The sequence below is a fragment of the Asparagus officinalis genome, unplaced genomic scaffold (genome assembly GCF_001876935.1).
Source record: "Asparagus officinalis unplaced genomic scaffold, Aspof.V1 AsparagusV1_Un212, whole genome shotgun sequence".
Lineage (NCBI taxonomy): Eukaryota > Viridiplantae > Streptophyta > Magnoliopsida > Asparagales > Asparagaceae > Asparagus > Asparagus officinalis.
In genome coordinates this window covers 93,947-108,540 of record NW_017972478.1, presented here as the reverse complement: position 1 = coordinate 108,540, position 14,594 = coordinate 93,947, and the positions used below count along the sequence as shown (strand labels likewise).

General features: G+C 37.0%; 1 protein-coding gene across 1 annotated transcript in view; it reads right to left on the bottom strand.

Moving 5' to 3' along the window:
* The window catches only part of LOC109827444 (intron-binding protein aquarius), a 13,913-nt gene extending 6,192 nt beyond the window's left edge, over positions 1-7,721 (bottom strand). The window contains exons 1-9 of the mRNA XM_020394454.1: positions 7,299-7,721; positions 7,109-7,201; positions 6,960-7,022; positions 6,129-6,215; positions 5,887-6,039; positions 5,652-5,782; positions 1,800-2,037; positions 1,590-1,700; positions 32-1,090 (exon numbers count right to left, since the gene is read on the bottom strand). Coding sequence (XP_020250043.1) covers positions 32-1,090; positions 1,590-1,700; positions 1,800-2,037; positions 5,652-5,782; positions 5,887-6,039; positions 6,129-6,215; positions 6,960-7,022; positions 7,109-7,201; positions 7,299-7,721 — 2,358 coding nt within the window. The remainder of the gene's footprint in view (positions 1-31; positions 1,091-1,589; positions 1,701-1,799; positions 2,038-5,651; positions 5,783-5,886; positions 6,040-6,128; positions 6,216-6,959; positions 7,023-7,108; positions 7,202-7,298) is intronic.
* Between the last annotated feature and the right edge of the window lie 6,873 nt (positions 7,722-14,594).

Below are 14,594 nucleotides of genomic sequence, written 5' to 3'. Positions count from 1 at the left end.
AGGTTGTACAATTACTATCATAAAGGAATACCTGAAAATCAGAAAAACTCTCTCTCAAATGGTTGGCATCGAGAAATGTATCTTTGAAATCCACCACTTCCAGCAGATCAGGCATGTTTGTCCACTGTGCAGCAGAAGGATTTCCATAGCCCAAAAATATATTATGCAACCAATCAGGAACTATGCAATACTCATTCATAAGGTCACGTATGGACTCTAAAATTGCTTTGAAGTTATTTTCTTTAGGCTTTCTTCTCATTAAAACATTAAAAGTCCCATAAACATCCTCTGCTCTCTTTTCAGCAATATCAGTCATATCCATGTGATACTGTGCAGTATCCAGGGCAAGGGTAAGTGTACGAAGTTCACCTTTAGGCGGTTTCCATTCATCTCTTTTAATCCGGCCAGTGAAATCATTCATAAGTACGCCTTCCTCATCACAGATCTCAATTACTTCACATCCACGTACATATTGAAGCCCAAGCCTCTCAGGTACAGTAGAATTAGCAGCTTCCTCAGCACTAAGAGGTTCAAATGATGGACGAATTGATAATAAAAATAGGACGTCATGCTCTTTCAAGGCATTCCACTCAGATCTTATATGTGCTTTGTAACTAGAGATGCTGAAAGTAACTCGTGCAGTTACAGAAGCAGGTTTAACTTCTCCAATGTTTGGCTGTTTCACTTCAGCAATTCTAAATTCCTTGATTGGAACTGCCATTCTCGACCATCCACGAAAAGCAGTTTCTCCCTCATTATTAATGTATGCAAGAAGATGTGGAACAGCTTCTTGGATATCTTCACGGATTTCATATGTTGATTCAAGACGGAAAAGGTTGAAATTCCGTAATAGGTAATCATGAAGTGTTAAAAACTGGAGGTTAAGCTTTGGAAGAGCAAGACATCCTTCTCCTGAATAATTGATACTTGGGACAACACTCTCATCCCACATTATTTTCTCATTTGGGTAGAGAGGAAGAGCATTTATTGCTTCCTTTTGAGATTGACGTTTCTCAAAGAAAGAGACTATAACTTCCTCGAGAAAGTCACGCCTTTTAGCACACGGGTCTTCATCAGAAACCAGCTTCAGCTGCAATGGGTAATGTCAACAATAATCAGGATTCTTTAATTATAAAAGACCATAGTTGTTAATCATCTCTCAGGAATAAAATGAAGCAACACTTTAAGTCTGTAAGGTAACTTTTAACTAAACCATTACCAAAACCAATATCACACATCAAGTAAATTGCTAACGGTAAACAACTCTACAAGACTTTTGAACTACAACAATGTCAAAAGCAAATATCTACTCATTCTAGTATATTAATAGTCAACAGTGCAGATCAAGGTTTACTGAAGTCAAATGTGCATCTCACAAGGCATTAGCCTATATGCAAAGATCAGCGAATAGTGAGGATCAAGGTATAAATCCTAAAGAAAGGTTAACGTATATGCAGGTGCCTTCATGCAGTAGGTTCAAATATAATAGTTTACGCATCAGAAGAGATGCTGCCGCATTCTGGAAAAGGGTAGTAACCTCAACAGCAGAGAAATAACGAAAGTCAAGGAAACGGAAGATTTGGACCAACCTTATTACAGACCAAGTCTTCCAGTTCCTCGGAAGATAATATAGATAACTTCTTCGAAAGATCATCACGCTTGTGTATTGCACCAATATGGCACATTCCAAGATCTCGTAACTACACCAAGCATAGAATAAATTTAGAAAATTTGAGATAGAAATTTATTGTCAAAAATTAGTGACAGAAACATATGTATTATGATCACTAAAGACAAACCTTAGGTACTTGTTTAAATGCCAGTAGTTGGAAAGCTTGCATACGAGAATAATGAGCAAGCAGGATATCATCATCACTAAGTTGTGTTCCAACATGATCATCAATCTCGAATCCTTCATAAAAGTGAAGCAAGTCTAGTAGTTGCGCAAAAAGACGACCTTTCTCGTGATGATGATAAAGTGCACTTAGACGGCATTTGGACACAACAGCAACATCAGCAACGACAGCCTTCAAAAATCTGTAAGAAATAGAAAAAACCAAGAATCAAGATCACAGAAAGAGAGAAAATGGCAAGCCTATTATATTAGCATAACCGCACAGCATACAAAATGTAAGGGACTAGAGTAATCATGTGCAATGAATTTCTAAGCATCTAGACAAAAGGTCATGTATAAGGGACAACAAAGGAAAACGGTTCACCAGTCACACTATACATAGCATGTATCTACAAATAATAACAGTTGTTAAACTTGCCAAATAATAGGAAAATTAGCAGTCAGTCTTTCAAAATGATTTAATCCATTCAAAGAAAACCATTTGGATTATCCCCATAAATGGTTTTCTCCGTTCTTCATGATCTACATGTAGGTAGGTGCTTCAGATTCAGAATAAAAAAATATTGGTGAGCTAATAACAACTGTGCATTCATCAAGCAGTTCAAACTTGTTCCGTTTTATTTTTAAGAAACCATTAGGTTTACAACCAACTTGATGGTTAGGGAAATGATCTCCAAAGCATATGACCTTTATCCTTGATCACCTTATAACATTCAGATCAAGAAGATGGAGTGGGCCATCCATTGGGATGATCCAAATGGTTCTTTACAGGCTACGTATACATGGCTAAAAACGTAGAGTTACATTAGATAGTAGCTTACAGCTAAGCAGACATGTCCCTGCTCCATTATCATGGTTCTATTGAATATATGGCCATGTCAACATCATGCTTATCTATTTAATGGAGGCAAGTCTATGAGATGGAACATGTCAGTATCACTGTATGAGTCCCTACAGTGATAGTGTTAATCCTTTTTTGACTATAATCACCTTACTACTTATAAAAGCACAAACAATGTTACGTTGGTAGTGATCTTGTACCAACAGTTTGATAAGGATTCATCAAAACCTTCCACTTAATTAGCAGTAACTACTAACTACTACGCACTAATTCAAACTCTTCCATATATCAATTCAAGCCTTCATGTTAAATCATAATGCTAAAAACTTCTAAAGTTAGAGCAAGTATCAGATTGCAAGTTATGAATATCAAAGAACTTGTATTGGTTTCTAAAAGCCTATTTTATAGTTGTCAGAATCCACTAAAACCTACCCTTCATCACTTGTGTCAGCTGGTTTCAAAGTTCAAACAGTATCAGGTAGTATCAGCCAGTACCAAGCCACCCCATACTTAAAGAAGGATAATCACTGACTTATAATCCGGAGCAACTCTAATTAATAAACTGAAGGGTGTTTCATCTTGGATATACGTGAAAAGTCAAAGGCTGACACTACATTACATGGGTACTTCTATCAAGAAGATGTAACCTTACCCAAAACATGTACCAGACACTGACACTCGTTGGACACTTTTATCATGCATCATACCCATACTGGAACCGATCCTACTTAGAAACGCGCATAAAGTTATTCACATGTGTATTCAATAATTGTATAATACATGTTTTACTCGAAAACACTCGTCATATACTTCTTGTATGTTTATACTACACATCCACTTCTACAAACTCGTTGGCATGGATCAGGTCCATTTCAGTCCCTACCCAGTTCAGTACTATGATATTGAAGGTCGTTTGGGTACATAGTTGAATTTGCGCAGTTTTCTAATTTATAATCAATATAATAAAAGAAACATAAAAATGTTATAGAAATTTCAGTTCTCATAACATGTGAAATAAAAGATAATATCAGCATTATGTAAATTATTAAGTTTATGTATATAGTTGTGTCCCCATTCCCTATCTTTTGCAAATTTATCATGGACCGCACCTGCACCCACAGGCGGAGATAGGGGGCCCCCGCGGCCCCACCCAAACCTCATATGAGTAGTTAATAGTAGGTGCCACATGCTCCCCATGCTTTCATTTTGGCTAAACAAGCTAAGGCCCAGTTCCTCTGAAAAAAGGATCATGGCTCAAACATTAGTGGATTATGGATCACTTTTGGGTACTCAATAATATAGGATGCGTACATACCACTAAATCCTTTTTCTTGTATTTTTCAACAATAGTCAATCCTTCTCATAATTGAGATTACAAGTTCTCTTCTTCCTCAACTTGAGTTTCTCTTTATAAACCCTATTCTTCTCTCCTATCAACGTGATGACAGGAACTCAGAATTTTGATCTTTGGCGAGGTAATTCAAATTTGAGAGGATCATAAACTCAGGCGAAATAATAAAATCAAACTCGAAAAATTCTCTTCATTTGTTCAAGTTTTTATCTTGATAAGTTTCTTCTTAAAATTGGGATGAAAATTATCTTATTCTTCAACTTTTGTGCAAGTTTTCTCTTTTGAAATTTGATTAATTTACACATACAGTAAAAGATTAGTCTTTGATATGTGCAAAAGATCACCTCTAGAAATCTTATACTTTGTGCAGTATAATAGTAATTGTAAAATTAAAAAGGAACAACCTGTAAATTTGAATCAATGGAGAGAGGCCAAATTGTAATTACGATCCCTGGTTGCTTTTGACTGAATAAGCACTCAATGAGCCATATGTGAAATTTACCATGTTTAATTTATTGATCTAGTGAATTTCATGATCCTTTATCTAAATTTTATACACTATTATAGGAGTGAATAAATTCTTGATAAGATAAGAAAAACAAAATCAAATCAAAATTTGAATACAGAAGAAAATGTTAATCAACCTCCAAGAAATTGTCCAAGAATTTCTAGAAGTTCTAAACCTCCGATTAAACACAGGTGAACAGAGTAAATTAGAACTCTTTTGGAGTTGAGAGTACCCTTTTCTTTCTCGTAAACAATCATTTCATAATTCATATATAATATTTGGTTGGGTTGTCAATTTGAGACTCTAGCCTTTTTTAATGCATATATGTATGTATGTATATGTATGTACATATGTACATACGCACACACACACACAGTTGTTAAGAGAAGAACTCAGATCTTGGCTATGCCACTGCCTGCACCTGTACCCATGCAACATAGCAATACATAATAGTAAAAGCTGACATTTTCATCCTCACCCAACATTGTTCTTCTCTGTCTCTATTGATGTTCTATTAAGTGCAACTTTTTTCTCATGTTCCTCTCTGCATCCCACAAGATGGAAAACTTCCATCAAAATTGAGGATTGGAGAGGCATGAATCCAGATACATAAACACTCCACATCACTAATCTACTGGGAGTGTTGGATGATATCATATTATGCCTAGTGAACAATTGCGACCAATACACAATGTTGTAGAAATGAATGTAATGTAATGGTTTTCATCTCATTACTTTGAATTTGATAAGTTCATAAAAGAAAACACTAGAAATGTTCTCAATCACTTCATAAGCATGAACTCAGAAGATATAAATTTTGAACAATATCTGATTTAATCCTAGACACAGTCAGAGTCATTGTATTATCTATCTATACGGTCGAGGTCACTCCGGTGAATCATGTTCCACAACTGAACCCATTCCTATGGCAGAAAGATTATTAAACAAAGAGGAAAAACACAAAAGGGAAGGAACAAAGCAGTAAATTTCAGAACTAGATTACATTTCTTCAGATGATTCTTATCTAGAATTTAATGATATTTGCATAACCAGTAAATTAACCAAAAACTACTGAAAATGGAAATTTTCCGAGTACCTCCTAGTAGGCAGTTGGCTCAATAGATCAATTAGGAACTCCATAAACCTCTCACAATATAGAACACATGAATCATCAACTTGGTCTTCATCATCAATTTGCATACGTGGTATTACCTTAGAGTCAAGTATCTGGAGCATAAAACAGTCCAACATGGCTAAATGTAATTTATCCCCCAAAAAATAAAATATACAAACACCATCATGGGATTATGCATTGGAAAATGGTCAAATACCTCCAAAAATTCTTCAATCATATTCCTAAGAAATGTCACTTCAAGCATCGACGAAGGATCAAATGGATGTCCTGCTTTCTTGGCTTCTTTAGCTTCTTTCTTGGTCAATTTCTTCCACTTCTTGATTAGATGGGGATTTTGGCATAACTCCATCTGTAGAACATAAAGCGAATGAACAACTTACTTTCTGAATATCAGCAAAAGGATGATGACTAAATATGAAGTTAACTATTTAAACTCACCTGGAATCTGCCAAATGATAGACTGTGCCAAAGCTGCAGGCTTACTAACTTCAGAACAGTTTCGCTGACAATCTCATCTTCCAAACTCTGTCAGAAAGCTGAATGTTATGATGTCCTTTAAAAATATAAATGCCGTATGATGTTATTAAAAATTGTCCACAAACAAAATAATAATAATGATGTCCGTGAAAGTTCAAGTTCTGCCATGAACTTAACCAGCATAACCAATAAGATAGGTTATGTTGCCTGTGCATTGTACCCAATTGAACTACCGAAACCCATGGCAGGTCTATTTATCACCTACTAATTTGCTGTGAACCGAGTAGATTCAGGTTCACAACTAGTTGTTAAAATTTTCTCAAGTGTTACACTAAAATATCCTCACACGATCAGCTGGCAGCCAACTTTTAGTAAAAAAAAAATATAAAAAATGGTGATCTGAACAACTATAGGATAACATATATTCTTACAAGTACTTGAGCCCTAACTCTAATACGCAAGGACATAATATTGTCTTTGCATGATAAGAAGCGAGTTTCAGCTATAGGAAATATAAAGTACACCTTTGCCTATTATTGAAGGACCATAACTTACAGAAGTAATAAATACCAATGATATCTCAACCATGTATAGTGGAAAACAAATAATGGAGATACAGAAGCTCTTAAGGCTCCTTAAACTCTGAAAATTGATGGGTGAACTTAAAATCAAGACAATGAGACATACATGTAACACAATGACTGAATGACACGCTATATAACAACGCCATCCAAGAAATCAACTGTCCATCAAACCCAACTTGTTACTTTAAAAAAGGCGGCATTTTCATACCTGAAAGGCATTAATCATGAAAAGCAAGTAATTTGTCTTCTCCACAATGCTCAAAGTTCTTCCCTACAAAAATGATAAACGTTTAATTCAAAACACCAAAATCAAGAGAAAAGATCAGTATAATAGGCCACGAGTGACGCAGTCAAAACCTGCTCTTTAAGCCGAAGAACCCTCTGTAAGAACCCCTTAAACGCATCCCTTCGATCATAGAAACAAACCCATGCCGCTACATTCTCCCGAAACTTCAACAACGACAAAAATAGAAATAAAAAATCAAATCAACAAGCAAATCTCAAAATGAAAAGAAAACCAAAATTTCAATTTTTTACACATATATACCTTCTCATTGACCATAAGAATCATGGACATCACATGCTCAAACGTCGCCGTCTCCGGATCAAAATTAGGCCACAAATAATTCTCCAGATACTGGCTCACTTCAAGAATCATCACTCTCTGAAGCGGCACAGTCTTCCTACCCCCAGAAACGAGAAGCTCGGACTCATAGATCCCCTTCACGAGTTGGGGATCGAACTCTCGGTCCGCCTTCAGCCAGTTGGCGGTGGCGATCTTGGTGAGGCGATCGCGTTGGATGTCGAGGAGAGTGATGGAGCTCGAGAGGGTGGAGGCGGGAACACTCTCCGGCGGCGGCAGAAGGGCTAAGGAGAGGTTGTCGGCGGCGTACTCGGCGACACGCGGTGGCGGCCCCGGAAGTCGAACAGTCAACAGTGCCTGAGGCGGCCTGCGGTAGACCTTCGGCATGTCTGGAGATGAGTGAGGAGTAGCTAGGGTTTCACGTAGGCGGGGAAAAGGGACTCAGCCGGGATTTCTTTCTAGGTTTCATTACGGGGAAGGGAGAAGAGGCGAGGGAAGCGAGCCTGGACACAATTTGTATGTTTAAAAAAGGGAGTGACATATGCAAGGCACCTCTCAGCTGGTTAGCAAAGTGTAGTAATACGAGGAAGCAGGCCGAGCCGCAACATTGAATAGCCTGCTCTAATCTTTTCTGGATGTGTTCCTCCTCTCTGAGAAGCAATTTCCCTAAAACATCCGTTCTTAATGTTACTTCAAACTTTCCTAATAAATAACCAATTTTCTAATGGACTTCAAGCTTTTCCTATATTAAAGATAAATGTCTAATAGATCTTATAACTTCGTTAATAAAAAGATTAATTTCTAACTAGGACATATCAAAAAAAATCATCATATTTATGACTTTATTTTTTAAATCCATCAAAAAGTGATGTATTATCATATAATCTTAAAGTATTTAGCAATAAGACCCCCCAACTTAATACACGTGCCGAGATTTAGCAACAGCAATTATGGCTTCCTCCACAGTTTATAAAATATTAATTTCTAAATACGTGTTATTATGACTACTGCGCAATAACCTGTATATATGATTTGAGATTAATAAAATTAACAAATTTTAATAAGATTCTCACAAAATAACCAAACCACAAAAATAATTATCCTTTCTCAAGTCTCTATTACTGCTCAAAGTTTTTATACGAAACTTAGAGCATTAACTTTTGTTAAATTCATATTTTTCCTAGTAAGGTAGGAGTTCCCTAACTAAGTTTTGTCCCCATTGCCAAGAATAATTTCTTCAGAATCTGATCATGATATGATTTTTATTCATTAGGATTTGCCAAGATGGGTTGAGGATAGTTGCACTCTAGACTCTACTCAATAGTCTCAAGTTTGCAATCTCAGATTTGTTGGTATCGGGTTGAATTTGAGATGGGTTCAATTCCCCATAGTTTTCTTTGAAAGATTAAGTCTTTCTCCTATGATTTGAGGGCTTGAAAACTCGGCGCCCTCTCGTTCTAGTATAGCGCAATCCCCTAACCAAAATTCTCACGTCAATAAAAAAAGACTTAGGGAATATATGTGGCCCTAATAATATGAATATTGCGACTCTCTGCCGTTAATCTTCCGCCTAGGAGTTCAAAAATTAAACAAGACTATGTTTATATCTAATTCTTCTTTTATATCTTACAAACTCCTGAAACTTTTGGGACTATTCTCAATCGAACCTCTCTATCCTACTTAGCAAATAAGCGTAAAATATCCTTGTCAGAAAAAAAAATCTCTAATTTATCCTATTTATTCATTTACAAGTATTTCTCACCTATGATGAGGATTTTTTTCTTTTTTCTTTCAAAAGCCATTAATTATTTATTATATTATATATTAATATTGCGCTGGTGGAAAAGTTTGAAGTCTGGTGAAGTGCGGTACGTGAGCCGCTCCAAAGTCAACTTGAAGCTGGGGGCGTTGGTTGTGTTATTGACCCAAAGCTGAAGGGGGACACCATGGTCGCCCCAAGGGCTAGCTAGCAGAGTTATGACAGCCCTTGTGGTGCAATGATAGAGGGCTTTTAATCTAATTTGAGATACGTTTGCCTTGAATCCATGTTATTGGCTACCCCGAAACGTACGGTCGCTGCGCCTTCCAGTGTTTCCTTTCTGGGCCCGTAGATGGATCGCCGCTTTCTACGCTCGAAGATATTAATTGAATAATATTATATACCTTGTACTAATATAAAAATTTCCTTGAATTTTAATGTTTTTCTTTTTAAAATATTATTAAAAATACATAAATATACATCCATAAAGTACATCATATCCAGATACATAAATCGTAACCTTTCAAATTATTCATTCTCACACACATCTATCATTATACCATCAACATTATTATCCCTTGAAATTATTAGTACCCCAACTCTGCCAGCCAGACATGACTTTTTTTATTTGCTATAGTATAACTATCTATTTTACATATAGTTTCATCTAGTGATTACTTTTATCAAACTTAAATTAACTAACAATAAACCTATGTAATATGTATGGCAATTAAATTATATCTCGTGCTTTTCTCTACTTTAGTTACAATGTATTTTTAAACTATAGTATAACTATCATGTTCTATAATTAGATATATAAGATAACATTAAAAATTTCTTTTAGGCTTGCTGTGTGTTGACTCTGGGCTACATTACATTATATCAAGTCTTAGTGCATCTATTGCTACATTCATTATAAGCCGCTTGTTGGCATTTACATTCCTGCCTCCCCTTTAACTTCCTACAATCAATGTAAATACTAGCCACTAAAAGAAATTTACTTGCTTAACAGATGATCCGTCTGTGCTTCCTTTTCCCGCCCAGTGTGTTGCTTTTGAAACCCTACTCGCCTCCTTCATCTCCACACCAGCCATGCTCTCCCTCCTCACCAGCCAAACGTGTCCTTGTTACAGCGCATTGTCAATCAGATTCTATTACATAGCTTTAAGTATAATTCTATTCCCCGTATATATTTGTTCCGTCGCTAAATTGACAATATATACCATCTGCTATCATTTAAAGAGACTAATCCAAGAATGCCTAATCAATTCACTAACAGATGTCCCTGGCTGCCTTATGAACACCTAGAGGCTCTATCATTGATCACATTGCTTTTCTTCATCACTTCATGTCATTGAACTTATCATGAACATGAAACTCAAACTGAGATGTTATATTTTTTATATGGCAACGAAAGAATATAACAAATGTCAAGACGTAGACGACCTCTATATATAAAATTTGCAACTTTGAAAAGAAAAACAAAACTCCCTCCCAAATAAATCCTTGAGAAGCAGTACGAATTTCATATTTATCGCTCAACCTCGCCATAATACCCATGACCATCCTGAGAATAGTCGCTTCTATTTACTAGGGAACTCTTCTTTCTTTTAGTGAGTCCTATAGTCTACTAATAACACTCAAGCAACTGTACATTTTCGCTCTCTATATACCGATACATATATAAAGTGCCACACTCGCATCTTGGACATGTGTGCAGGAAACCACAAACAGGCTATGCAACTATGAATGGAGATTCGAGACACAAAATCCTAGCGCCCATTGAATATTTACTTCTCACGTATACCTGTCGACTTCCTTGAACGCTCTAATGCGATTCCTCGACACGACTAACTCTCGCCGATCTCAATGTTTCAGTCAGCTCTAAACGCTACATCCGCCATATAAATGCACATGTTTCCTCGCTAAAACATCAAGTTAGTTTCAAAAGTCGAGCCGCCACGCACCATATGCTCCATTCTTACATCTATTTAGTGCCCTTCTGTCTCTCCAGTTCGTTAAGTCTAAATAATACCTAATATACTTCTACTAGAACTTAACCCAATCGCATAACCTATACATATGAAAGTAGTCTCTAGATTTTCAAAGATCAGATGAACTTGCCGTATTGAATAAACCAGAAAAGGTTATGTGCCGGTCTGTCCCAGCCGCCAATATCAGGGTCCCACTAGATCCAGGTCCACATATCGATCCTAATGGGAGAAGGGTGCTGACAAGCCTGTGTGAAGCTAATTGAATAGCTTTGACGGACGGCGTTGCATGTTAATTATCCCTTAATAAAAAAAGGACTGCGGTTCCCAGCAGAGAATCCTGGTGGTGGGCGTTAGTCAACAGCGAACTTTCTAGGCGCACTTGGGCATATTTGTTGAAGTGGGGTAAACGTTTAAACAGCGTTGGCAGTATTTTGGATCGATAGTAATGATCGCGTAGATCAATTCCCTGTTGACATTAGCGACAATTACGGTAGGAATGACTTTTGGTCGGCGCGACTATTGTTGCGATATTTTTGAACTAGCCATCGCACTTACTTTTTCGAGGGCTCGGCATCACTTCACATACTAGAATTCCAACAGTGACTCATGAGAATTTTCGACAAGTCGGCTTCACCTTATAGATCGCCACCTGAGGCATAAACTGTGAATGCGTGAATAAATACTTGGCGACCTGTGTAAACATGAAGTTCAGGGATTTATCCCGCCCAACTCGGGTCTGTAAATAGTAGCAGGTAAATTTCAAGCATATCAAGAAGCATGTATTAAAGTTGTATTGACTGATGAATTGTCCAGAGACAGTCCTTCTTCGTTATTTCTATATTTTTAAAATTATTAATTTATGCATGATAATCTGTATATCAAAAAAAATGAGTATAGAGATTGATTAGTCTGGGATAATTATGACAATATAAAGTAATAAAGCGGGTTAGGTATGTTGAAGTTCATATACTGCAATAACAAAGCTCGTTTTACAACTCACTGAGCAAAAATTCTCAAAGAGAGTTCCATTAGAGCGAGTCGATCTGACTTCGAATACAAGTGGGTACCGCCATGGCCTTCGCCATTAAAAATTTCTCCAAGGCTCCGCTCCATCTGGCGAAGACATCCATATATGTGTATTAGTCCGTAATTCATCTTCTGTCATCGGAATCATCATTAATCCATCGACAATATTGCGTGGAGCTCTTCTTCTTGATGGTTAAAATTGCTAAAGTCATCATGTATTATCCAACCTTAAGAATGTTATGCATCCCCACACATGCAACTATAACCGTTTGTTTGTGGTGTTACATCAAGGAACCCCCAGTTCTGGACTCGTTGGCCCTCTTGGAAGAATAATCGAACTCCTTAAACTCTATATTAAACGATCCCATCGGCAGACGGCGGCCACAACGTATACGCAGGTCAAGACACCAAAGTTTTTCTAAGAGGATGCATAACAGTGTGTGGCCTTGCAAATCTATGCAACTCTTATAAATTTCGATGGCTCACGGTATGGTCAGATGAGAAGCGTATATATGTATGCTGTAAAAAAAGTTGAAATTTTGGATTTTCTTATTCAATTTGTCTTGGCGTTATTGTCCCGACGTGCATTGATATTGTTCTTCAACACTTTTCTCTGATCGGCGTTATCTCTAAGTTGGTTTAGTTTGAGCGAGGAATTATTTACTCTCAGGCTAATGATTGGGAAGTTAGCCGCAATATCAGAGCTTAGATACATTGTGGGCATGGGTTTTGTCTATGGATCGACATGCGGATCGCGTTTCAAGGTCCTCAGTTTCGCGTTCTTACAGAGGCGTTCTTCGGATCTTTAAAGAGCAGGCATGGTTTGATTGAGCCCATATATCGTTCACTCGTGCTATTATACTGATCTTTTCTTGATTTTGGTCGGCTCGCATCTGTTCTATAAACAAGGCATTTTAAATGAGAAAAAAATTTAAGGAAACTAAAAGTATTCTTATGTTGTTTTGTTACTATTAAAAGCCTTTATCATTTTGTTAGGTATGGAATGCGGGGTAGAGAACATATTATTAGCTGCTGGAGCAAGTGTAAGGTTCGTGAGGGTAGCTATCAAATTACGTCACTCATCTCATGTTTTCAATATGTCTAATTAATTAGTCCTTTCAAGTATGGACAGAAACCTGTCGTCCCCTATTTCACCAACTAGCACATAAATAAAGTAATCCTGTGTGGGAAATCAATATGTTGGCCTGAAACTGACTACAGAGTTTTGGATATGAAAGCGAATTCGTGTTGTAATGGTGCCGTTTAAGTGGCGTGTACTTATCGTCGATCCTTATTGCCGTCATACACCTTATGCATTATTTATGAGTCACATCTACTTGCCAACAATTACAATCCTAAATGCAACAATGTGCAATGCCATTCAAGTGATATATGAAACATCTATAAAATCTTGAGAAAGGAATTACTTGATCAATAAGGATAAATCGAGACTCTGATAATCGAGGCCAATCAAAGATTCATGCTAAACGATATGAGGGCATTCAAAGTGCTTTATTTTGAAACCTACTTGATAGTCCATTCTGAAGGATTAGACCTATCGAGTCGCAACAGACATATCGTTAAAGACATTGGATAAATAAAAATTATCTATATCATGTGCGCTATAACAAACAAACAACGAACAGACACAATCTTGATAGCTTCATAAAAAAATAATAAATGTAAGACCAATCAAAATTACCCTTCTTTTGCGGATCGCTGCGCAAAACTTATTATCCCGTAATGTATACATATTCCTAACCATCCACGGAATTGCTTTGTTTGTCTCAACTCATTTTCTACACATACATGAAACCACGGTTTCCATAGCACATAAAATAAAAAGTAAATGTGTCACTCCTTACTATGAAGTTAAAACTTCAAAAGAGGGAAAAACAAAAATGACAGATTCTATGAATTCACAATTTCAAAAGGATATCAATGAATTTCACAAACATTGGTAGAGGATTTGTACATCTTATTGAATTCACATATTCTAATGCAAACTTACATTGTAGGCTGTCCAAAAAATTACTACAAATCCCCCATTAAAACCACTGATAATCGGAGGCTACAAGTTTTGACGACCTTGCACAATCAACTATCCGGCAGTTTAACAATCTGACGACTCTCATATTTCTCAAGGAGCCAAGACGGCAAAGGTTACAACGATAACGGTCTTGCAGACGCTCTAGCAAAGAGGACTAATCCCCCCAATTCACGGTCTCTTCAAATCCAGACACAGGCCTCACCTCTGCGTCCCTAGCATTAAAAATGCAGAGCTCCATGCTCGCGTTCTAGAGTCAAAACACCAAGAGCTCATCCTAGTGTTCCAGTGCAAAAATGCAGAGTTCTTTAGACTCAAAATGCCAAAAGTTCATCCTCTGCCGTTCCCAACTCTACGTTTCGGATTATTAACGCTATACGAATATTGCGTGTTTTCAGCTAAAAACAGGCCCAACTCTGCGTTTCAAGTCTAAA